General features: G+C 32.5%; 1 protein-coding gene and 1 non-coding gene across 2 annotated transcripts; one reads left to right on the forward strand and one right to left on the reverse strand.

The window, feature by feature from the left end:
- The first annotated feature begins 470 nt into the window (after positions 1–470).
- LOC130467165 (uncharacterized) lies at positions 471–2,225 on the forward strand. Its single transcript, XM_056835596.1, has 2 exons — positions 471–822; positions 1,710–2,225. The coding sequence occupies exons 1-2, from the start codon at positions 744–746 to the stop codon at positions 2,099–2,101; spliced, it is 471 nt and encodes a 156-aa protein (XP_056691574.1). The 5' UTR covers positions 471–743; the 3' UTR covers positions 2,102–2,225.
- An 8,645-nt stretch (positions 2,226–10,870) lies between these two features.
- On the reverse strand, positions 10,871–10,943 carry TRNAA-AGC (transfer RNA alanine (anticodon AGC)). The gene has a single exon. It is a non-coding gene; the product is annotated as a tRNA-Ala (tRNA).
- Between the last annotated feature and the right edge of the window lie 816 nt (positions 10,944–11,759).

Consider the following 11,759-nt stretch of genomic DNA (forward strand, 5'->3'; position numbering starts at 1 on the left):
ACTAAAAACACAGAGGAAAGTAATAATGAGTATTTGAAACTCAACTCAAACAAAGTTCTATAGACAGTAACTAATTGGTTAAGTCATTAGTCATACACTCCCCTTTCTTATCAGCCATAAAATGTTTCTCATGTGTAGACGCTAACACATTCCGAGTAAGTTTTGTATAAAATAAATTCACACTCATAAGATCGTTGACATCACCACGCAACCTATAACTATTAAAATATATCTATTTAACTATAAGAATGTAATTTTTTTAATTATAAAGTGTAACTTTTGTCCTATCTTCGGTCTTAAATAAAAGTTGTAGCACACTCTAGTACATCATGAATGATTAGATCCTTTAAAATGGGAAAAAGAAGAAATTATGAGATTAATGATTTGTGCATAGGCTAATGGTGGTCCTTAAATGGGCCTAAAAGACCCATATAAGGATCCATCTGATATGGACCGTTAATTTGAAAAACGATCTAAGAGAAGGACAGGAGATTAAATAGAAACGCAATTTTTTGGCTGCACAGCTGTACCCCTAATCAAACAACGTCGTGTGATGCGGGTACAGCCAGCGCTGGCTGTACCCCCCGAAAACGACGCCGTTCAGCGTATTTTTATCCCCTTCATGAGTTTCCTAAGTTTTCTAACTTTTTTTTTTTTGTTTCTTCTTCTTCAAGTTGCGATATATCTTGTTCTTAGAGTTTATTTCGATTTTTTCTCTCCTATTTTCTCTCTCCTCTGTTTCCATGGAGCTCGCAGTTATGGAAAATTCTGAAGCTCTTTTCGAATCTAATTCTGGAATTTTAAGTACATTGATGTCAGAACGTAAGTTTATATTTTTATTATTTTCATTTATTTGTTTTGATTTCAATGTTTTTGGTTTTGATTGTTTTCGATTTTATATTTTGATTTTGGATAAAATGTGTTTAGAATTTTGTTATTTTTCGTGTTTTCGCTGGATATTTCGATTTTGATTTGTTTCTTTGTTTTTGTTTTCTGCAGATTTTCTTATTTTTTTGCAATTGTACGTTATTTTTTGTTCGATTTTTATTCATAATTTTATTTATTATCAATGTATATAATGTTAATGAATTTTTAGCTCAGATCTTATGAACATTATATATTTTGATAAAATACATATTATGTTATGAATTTTTGAATTGTTCTGTCCCAAGAGAAAATATTGTTCATTGTTTACTTATAACATTCTTAACAAATATATGAATATTCAGTTCAAGGAAATTGAACATTGTCTACAACAATAATGAACATTTTATTGAATGACTTTGAATGTTACGTATATTAGTAATGAACATTGCATTGAAATATATTGAATATTTTTTATTTAGATAATGAACATTGTATTGTATTATATTAAACTTTCTATTAAGAGTTATTGATCATTACCTATGTTACAATGAACATTTAATTCAAGTATTTTATCATTATTTATAATTTATAATGAACATTTTATTTAATGATTTTGAATATTACCTATGTTCGTAATTACCATTTTATTTAAGTACATTGAACAACACCTAATTAAGCAATGGACATTCTATTTTTAACATTACTATTTTAATATTGAATATTTTATTTAAGGATATTGAACATTTCAATTTTCCATTGTTAGTTATTATTGAAATTGATCATTCACTATTTTAACATTGAACAATCACTAGTTTAACATTGAACATTTCTTCCTTTCGCAGTGAATAAGGAAGTAAGTCTTTTTGTTGAAGGGTCAGAATCTATGTTAATGATGAAGGAAGTTAAAAATGAAGACGAAGCTTATGATTTGTATAATGAATATGCTTTTAGTAAAGGTTTTGGTATTAGGGTTGGGAAAGGTCGGAAGCGTCAAAACAGTGAATTTTATACTATGAAACGGTTCTTGTGTAGCTGCGAAGGGGTTAAAGATGAAAAAAGGAAGAGAACAAGGTCTTATGCTAGATTGGATACGTGTACTGGGTGTACTGCTTTTGTTCAGTTTTCTATTGGTAAAGATGGTACAGCCAAGTTGGGTGTACCTGGGTATTTTACCTGCAGCGTCGTTTTGGGCAGGGGTACAGCCATCTTGGCTGTACCTGGGTATAGCAATTAGGGATATAAAAAGAAAAGAGCTCCTTTTACGTGGACCATTGAAACTAGTACATGTTACTCCACTTTATGATATTTTTCATATTTAAGGGGGAGAAATATGAGCCGTTTGATAAGTTATAGCATGATTAGCAATTTAGCATCCGACAATTAGACTACTTAGGATCATGATTAACCCAAATATAATTTACAAGTTTCCTTTATCTCACCATTTAAAGTTGTTTAATTTTTAGAAAAAACATGTATTGGACCCGAGAAACCCATTAAGATAAAAGGAAGAGGTTAATTTACTTACAAATCTAATAAATTCAGATAATTTGATATACAAATTTGTAGGAAATACGGCCTAATGGTTAGACCATTTTTATGTACTGAAACCAATTAGTTATGCACTTTAACTAATTAGTTAATCACTAAAATCAGTTACTCCGTAGTTAAGCCCGAAATTCAATTAGTTAAGCAACGAAACCAATTAGTTATGCAACCGAACCAATTAGTTAAGCACTGAACCAATTAATTAAACAATAAAACTGATTAGTTAAGCAATGAGATCAATTAGTTAAGATTTTATGAGTTTTAGTTAATAATAAGTTTGTTAAAAAATAATAACTATTCGACTCATAAATTTAACAATTTGTCTTTATACCTTAACTATTTTGTTATTCAATTAGTTACGATTTTATTACTTTTAGTTATGTTTTACACTAGTTTAGTTAGTACCAAAAATGTTGTCTAACCGTTTGACGGTCTTACACAAAAATGTTTGTTAAGGATAAGTTCCAATAAGTTCAGAAAAGTTCCAATAACTTTAGATATTAATAATAACAATAATAATAATAATAATAATAATAATAATAATAATAATAATATTATTATTATTATTATATTTATTTTTTTTATTTTTTTATTATTCATTTTTATTATTGTAATTTTATTATTATTTTTATTATTATTGTAATGAATAATAAAAATAGATAATAAATAAATATTAATAATAATATTAAAATAATAATAATAATAATAATAATAATAATAATAATAAATACGGAGTACGTAATAAAATAATGAACATAGACCACTTGAGGTTTTATGCTCCTAGGAAATAACTATGGCCCTATTCTGTTCACCTTATTTTACTTATTTCAGGAAAACTAAGTTCAGATAAGTTCAGTTAAGTTCAGATAAGATAAGTTCAGGAAAAATAAGTGTTGGCCAAGTACAATTTATAACTAAAATAAGTTTTGATAAGTTCAGATAAGTTCAGTTAAGTTCAGATAAGTTCAGATAAGTTCAGTTAAGTTCAGATAAGTTCAGATAAGATAAGTTCACGAAAAATAAGTGGAAATCAGGTGAATAGAACGCAGCCTACATTTCTTGTGATTAACTACTTCCTAGGAAATATACTAGGAATTCAGGTTTTACTATATCCACGCTTTTAACTACTTCTATAGGGTAATTAAACTCGTGATTTATGCAACATTTTGGGAAATAATTTGTTATATCTTGGGGGGTCGTGCGCGCTAGCGCACGGACCACCAACTAGTATAAAGGAAAAACGCAAAACCCAAAAGGTTCTCCCTTTTTTTTTTGTTTCAAGTGGAAATAAAGGTAAACATTTGATCTTTATTAAAATCCCTCAAAAAATACGGAGTAAAATTTAGAATCCTTGTTATTGTTGGACTTATATAAGTGCATTATGAATCCTATTCTAAAATCAATTGACAATTAATAAAGTGAGTCGTTACATTTAGTAGTTATCATCTTTTTCTCTGATACTTAAGTCAGTTAATGCATATTTTCAGTTGCTTGTTCTTATAGGCACCTCCCGTTATAAGTATGTGGGCGTAACACCCGCATTAGCCACCGAGAAATGAATGGCATAGCGGTAAAATACACGTCTTTCACCACACATTAGACGAGGTAAGTACCCGTATGGGTAAAGACTAAAGATCCACCCATCATTCAAATAACCCTTACACATAAAAATAACGGTTTTTTCATGAAATACCCTCGAGGTTTCATATAATGCACCAAATACACCTGCGTGTTTCAAAATACATAATATACCCCTATTTAAACTTATTTGCACCAAATGCCCCTGAACTTAACGGAAGTCTAACGCCGTTAGTAATTAACCTCTAATTAATCTAATTAACCCCTTAATTAACCTAATTAAACCTAATTAACTCTAAACTATCCTAAACTAATCCTAATAACTACCTAACTACAACAAACACCAATCCACCATTGTCGTCCTAATACCATAACCACCGTACCTGCAAACACCTTCGTTGGCCCTTGCGTCACGTCGGCATACTCCGGCTCCCTCGCTTGACATGTCAGAGCCGCCGACGCACCTCACCGTCCCCTATTCTTGCTCCCTATTCATGAACCCATGCCTCCACAACCCAACTCAATTCTGTTAACTCTCCACGAAGTATATCATTTTTCATCTCTCCACCTTTACCCCATCACCATTAACACTAAATTACGTGTGGGCTTCGTCGAAGTCGAACGCAGTTGCTGCTAGTAGTGGAGGGAGTTGTGAGCTTTACTACGACAATGGTGGAGGATCTGGGCTTCGATTAAAGGACATCCATGGTTAACTACCATGGAATTGGCTTGAACGAATGAGAGGGGAAGGGATACATTACAAGAAATCAGATAACAAATCAAACCCAATTCTAATATGAAACCACACAACACCAATTTACAAGAACAAACCAAAATAAAATTAGAACATCCCAAATTCAACCGCCTTCAAAGTACCGCCGGGAACACAAATTTTGTTTTTCCATAATCCCATTATTTGTGCTTAATCATCGCAAATCATCACAAATCATCCCAAACACCAATTTTGTTTTTCCATAATCCCATTAATAGTATGGGGAAAGAGAAGAGAAGATGAAGGTTAGGGTTTGATCAATTAGGGGTTAGGGTTTCTGGGTCTTCAGATTGGGCGTTGAGGGTAGAAATGAGCGAGCCGATCCACCATGCTTGGGCCCACATGAAGTAGCGTAGGTTGGTTTGCCGGCGGGGTTTACGGGGGACTTTTGATTAAGGGTGGTGGCGGTTGTGGGTAGAAATGAGCGAGTCGAACCACCACCGTCGCTGCCTCTGCTGCGGTTCCCCAGGTAGGTGGAGATGGGCGTGGAAGTTCGGTAGTGGTGGTGGTGGGAGGTCGGTAGTGGTGCCGCCGGTTGGGGTAGTGGTGTCGGGTTGGGATGCTGGAGAATGGTGGTGTTGAATTGAGTGATGGTGGGAAGGAGGAGGAAGAGAAGCAAGGAGATGAAGTTAATTAGTTAATTGGGGGCTAATTAGTTAATTAGGAGTTAATTTTTTAATTAATTAGGTTTAATTAACAGATTTGGGGTTAATCACTAACGGCGTTAGACTTCCGTTAAGTTCAGGGATATTTAGTGCAAATAAGTTTAAATAGGGGTATATTATGTATTTTGAAACACGCGGGTGTATTTGGTGCATTACGCGAAACCTCGAGGGTATTTCATGAAAAAACCGTAAAAATAATTACGTAAAATTAAGATCTAAATAAATAGGCTGGCTTAGTTGGTAACTTCTTTTTTTTTCCTTTTTCTTTTTTTTGACAGTCACAGTTGTTAACTTTTTGTTTTGAAGAAATATAGCAACTTGCAATAAAGTGAAAGGTTCGAACATATATATTATATCTTGAACACATATTGATTATTGCCCATATATTACACAAATACTTAATATATATTATCCCGTCTCATTTTACTTGCTCAACTTTGACCAAAAACTCTCACTAAGATGGGTCTTATTCTTATTTAAAAGATTCTATTTTTTTTTTAATGTGAGCAGTGATTGAGAATGGCCCAATGTTTTTGGAGTTTGTGGTCATGGACTTGGGCAAATGACATCAATCAAACAAGGCCTTATTTTGACCCGATTTTCACTTATTTTTGAAAAAATAAGTTAAATAAGTGAATATTAGATTAATAGAATGCATCCTTATGGTCATTAAGTCCTTAATGAATATATGCTATTTTTTCTACCCGTAATTCATATCATTTACTGATTTTTGTAAAAGACGTATGAGTTGGGAAAATGTTAGATCACATGTTACGTCTTCCACCTTTTACTTTAGCTTAAAAAGTTTCCGAGCATGTCCTGCCAATTAAGTAATACTAGACGGTCTGATAGAAGAAAAACACCATTTGAAAATTTTGACAATTAATGATTTTTTCACCTTATTGCTTATTAGACTAGATTGACCATAAAAATTCAGACCAGACCAGACCATTCACAAAAAATATTCAGATCAGAACAAACCAAACTAGAACAAAAAAAATAGTGTAGACAAGACCAAAAACTAAAAAAATCACATCCGACCAGATGAAGGGAATAAAGGCAAAATTAGAGATTCAAGAAGAATCCCATCGACTAACTCATCAAGCCAAAACTTAAGGGTACAAAAAAAAAAAAAACGAGAGATATTTTTTATGAACGATTTCCCTCGAAATAGCTAAAACGATAACTAATTCTCAATTTACATTAGTTTAAAAACTATTTTCCATGTTACCGTCCACGTAGGATCGCGTACGATTTTTTTTTTTTTTTTTTAATAATAAGATGAACCGCTAACACCAATAGCGGCTTAACCTAAAGAGCCACTAACACTATTAGCGGTTCTATATGTTAAATCGCTACCACTGTTAGCGGTTCATCTTATCATAGGTTTCATGCACATACTAAGTTTAATGGTAATAAGATGAACCGCTAACAATGGTAGCGGTTTAACATATAGAACCGCTACTAGTATTAGTTGTTTTTTTTTGTTAAACCTCTACTGGTGTTTGCAGTTCATCTTTTTTTAAATAATAAAAAATACAAAACTCGTACCTGATCGTACGTGGACGGTACCATGGATTTTTTTTTAAAACAAATACAAATTGGGAACTACTTTTCGTTTTAGCAATTTTTAGGAAAATCGATCATTTTTTAATTTTTACATTTGTAGGCAATAAAGTTGAATTGAGTTTTCTTGTCAATTTAATGATCAAAGACCCTCAACTTCTCAACTTGGATAGAAGAGTCAGAAAAGTGACCTACCCCAAATGAATAAGGTTGAAGCTTATTTATTTCATAGGGTGCACACACCATAGGTCCATATGTTATGTTTGTAAATTCTAACACCTTTCATCAAATCTTAATCATTCGTATTTAAGATTTTTGTTTGTATATTGAACAATGTTAATCATTGAATATGAAATATTGGCCGGCATCATGCAAGATATGATGCATAAATTCAAATATAATCTAGCAAGTAGAGCTTGGATATTGTTTTCCAATGGTTATATTAAAGATTGAGATCCTTATCCAAGTGTTTTGAGATGGACGACCAAGCGAACCGTACTAGCTCTATTGATATAATGTATACGGGGTATTTAAAATTGTTATGAACTACGTTGTATTATATTTTTTTGTATCTTGATCGGTGATAAACTTAGAGTGTTGTTCTAAAAATTGCTAGAATCGAACGATAAACCAATAAACCTAATATGTTACGTGCATAGAAACTTATACACGGAGTACTGCGTATATATGAGTCGATCTTCACAAGCTAGTCAGAATTTCAGAACCCTTAATTTTGTTGCATTTCCAATTTTCCATGTCTTTGGTTATTTGGTTAGCCCTCAACATTAAATTTTGTTTCCGTTTGTCCTAATTAGACCTGGTTATCGGGCGGGGAGGGTCAGGGTCGGTGCGGGTCAAAAGAGGGTCGGGTATTAAAAGGGTCATTTTTAGCGGGTCGATAATGGGCGGGTCAAAACGGGTCGCGGGTCAATAGCGGGTCATTAGTGGTCAGGTCAATAAACGAGCAATGAAAAATGAAAAACAAAAGAGCCATGTGCAACTACAAGTAAATACGAAGCTATACACGTAATTTTTTGTATCATTACTATTTTAATTTTCAAAATAATTGTAGTATAAGTTTGACCCTATAATGACCCTGTCCAATAAAGGCCCTGTCCAATAGGAGCCCTGCCCAATAAAAGCCCTATTAACTTGACCCTAACCCTATATCCATTGAACTACCCTGTCCAATAACCAGGTCTAGTCCTAATCACAGAAGACAGAGTCATAGACCCTTGACCATGAGGTGAGTCTACAACAGTCGAGTGTATGCATCCACATCATCATACTTCATAATACCGTCCTTTGGTTTTTAAAATTATGATGGTATATATGGAAAAACACATACTATTTGGAATTGAGTACTATTGGAGTATATGATCAAGCTACTGCTACTGATCAAGCTGCTGCTGATCAGGTTGATCACAACAAACACAACAACAATCACAACCAACAGTTAATCACTACTTTGCTGGCTAAGTTGTTTGACTTGGAGGATCAAGATACATGGATTAATGACATATTGACATGGCAGCTCACCACACAGATTGATGACATGTACTAGGTTGTTAGAGCAACTCCAATGGTGGACTACAAGGTGATGTAGCTAAGTTTAGCACATCATATTTCTAGCTACAATTATTTTAAGCTACAAACTTTCACATTGGTGGGCTACAATCCCTTGTAGCTCCCTATAATATTTAATTCATATATTTCCCCTTTTATTTTTTGAGCTACCTGCCCAAAATAGCTACAATGTTTTAGTAGCTGCTGATGTCATTATTGCAACAATGGTGAGCTACCTGCTCATATATTCTTTTTTTTCGTGAGCAGGTCCATTTTCCAACCATTGGAGTTGCTCTTATAGGTTGTACAAGTTACTCCCTCCGTCCCAGAATAGTTGTTACACTTTCATGGGCACACAGTTTAATGCGATAAGTAGTAGTGTGGTTATCAATTGTTATTTTATTGAAAAAGTAGATGTGATAGGAGTTAGTGGGGTATTTTTTTAATTGAATGAGAGAGGGTGTGGGGACAAAAAAAAATTAGTGGGAAGAGAGAGACAATATAATAATTGTGGGGTCATTCCTAATTTAGAAGTGTAACAAACTAATCTGAGACGGACGAAAAAGGAAAGTGTAACAACTAATCTGGTACGGAGGGAGTAGTTACAACTTACAACTGACTTCTTGATCTCATACATCAGCTTTGTATTACTCCGTACAAACAAACACAATCATATAATTACTCCCTCAGTCCCATAATTATCTTCCTGTTTGACCAAAAACACGGATTTTAAGAAAAGGGGAATATAGTACATGAAAAAGTGGAATAAAGTACAAATGATTATTGAGTTTTATGGAAAAGTGGAATAAAGTACATGTGAAAGATAATATAGTACATTGGAAAAGTGGAATATAGTACATGGGTGGGGTTTTCAATTCAATTTTAATTAATATAGTACATGAGAAAGTGGAGACCTTAGTAGCCAAAATTAGAAACAGGAAGATAATTTTGGGACGCTCGTTTAGGAAAGCAGAAAGATAATTTTGGGACGGAGGAAGTATATAAATAGACTGATGTACTCTTACTTCTGTTTGTAATAAGATTGATTCTTCTCAATTAATGAAAATGCTCTCTCTCCTTTCTTTCTCTCTAAAACTGAAGTTCTAAAGTTTAGAAACTTCTTTAAGTTCTATTACAACGGATAATTAATGACATGATACGTATTTTGTCAACAAAGTTAAACACTTCGTATAAATTTATTCTCATTACCTCTTCTATGTGAAACGGCTATCAAACAAGTCATGTTAAGTATACAGATAAATTGATCCGGCATCAATAACCCAACTTGCTAGGCAATTGACTTTTAGATTGAATTCAATTAGTTTAATTAATCAGTTTTTGTACACCATGGAATTAAAGCACAAAGTGATTGATACTATATGTTGGTCAATCATACACTACGACACCACGTCTTTAATTTGCATAATTATATTGAATGAACAATAAAGTGATCGAGGTACCAATTAGTCCAAATCTTTGCTAACTCTCATTTTCACTTTTTAATTACGCGTCAACCAATATTTAATAAGTTGTCTCTTTCTCTATCTATATACCAATGACGTCTTGACTTATTGATTAAAATAAAAAGTCTATGTATGATAGGTTTTAAGTTCGAACTCCCACCCTATTTGTAATTTATATTGCAAAACTTACAAAAAAAAATCGCACCAATTAATCAAAACGTAAAATACAAGAAAATTAATTATTATTGTCGATGATGGACACATTGGTTATACCCGAAAAAAATGTCATCTAATACTAATATAATACTAATAAGGTTAGCTTTGATTTTGACTATATATATTATTAGAAAACTTAACCGACAATAAAGGTACAATCACATATCAAAAACCCTCTCTAGAAGTCTAGATCATATACATATATATACCACTCCTTTTTTTTTTCAATAAAGCAAAGTTATGATCAATTTTAGATTGTTTAAACTCTTACGTTGTCTTGAAATTGTCATCTTTCAGTTTACTAATTTTGGTTTAGGCCCGTACTTTATTTTCTCCCACCTTAATGATTTGACATGCAATCATACAAGTATACAACATTGTGTTATACATAGTACTCTCGCCATATTTTAATACTCATAACTTCTGTCTTGTTTTACTTGCTCCATTAAACTCTCATAAAAATAATCAAAACTACAATTACTTAATATTAATTACAGTTAAGACGATTTGGCTGAGTGGTCTAATGCGTTAGATTTTGGCTTCAATCCGAAAAGGCGTCAGTTTAAATCCCAGGTCAATTTTTCATTTCAACAATTAAAAAAGCACAATTTCTAAAATAAAATAAAATTTGATGGAGATGCGGGGTATCGATCCCCGTACCTCTCGCATGCTAAGCGAGCGCTCTACCATCTGAGCTACATCCCCATGATTAATATAAAATGCCCCGTTAACCAAATTATGCTTCCAAATAATAAAGTAAAATTACTGACCAAATTCATGCAAAGTACTCTGTAATTCAGTACAGAACTATAAATACGAAAGATAAGTAGCAGAATCCACCAACAACATTATATACTACTATTTTCGTTTCGGATTTTTACGGTTATTATTTGCATAAATATTAAGTTAAAAGTAGAAAAGTTGGTTGAATATAATAAAATATGGATAAAGAAAGAAAAATACGTATTAAGATAGGTGTAAGAAAGAAATGAATAAAGTAAGAGAAAATGATTGAAAAATTTGTAAATATTGTGGGGTAATAAGGATAAGGTAGTAAATTTTTAATGTCCAAAAATAAATAAAATAAAGTGTAAAGAACATTATGAAACAGACTAAAAAAGAAAATGTAAAGATTATTTTGAAACAGAGGTAATACGCAGTAAGTAAGTACGTATAAAAAAAAATACAATTACAAATAATGTATGATCCTAGATTTTTATAATTGTATTCTTGTCTATTTATATACTCCGTATCTGGGTATACGTGTACCTAAATACAGGTGCACTCACATTTAAATCAGATTATGTGTAGTGTTTGAGGAGAAACATATTTATGAGAACCACATTCAAAAATAGTACTCCGATGTAGATTAATCAAAGGATGCCAACTAGATTAGTTGGTAAAATCTTGAAGGGTGGTACCCAATATGTGGGATCGAATCTCATCTACATCATTTGTTGTTTTGTCGTTCAAGGCTCTCTCTACACAAAAAAGATGGACTAGATCGAAAAACAGGGGAAA

Source organism: Spinacia oleracea, chromosome 2, assembly GCF_020520425.1.
Source record: "Spinacia oleracea cultivar Varoflay chromosome 2, BTI_SOV_V1, whole genome shotgun sequence".
Classification (NCBI taxonomy): domain Eukaryota; kingdom Viridiplantae; phylum Streptophyta; class Magnoliopsida; order Caryophyllales; family Amaranthaceae; genus Spinacia; species Spinacia oleracea.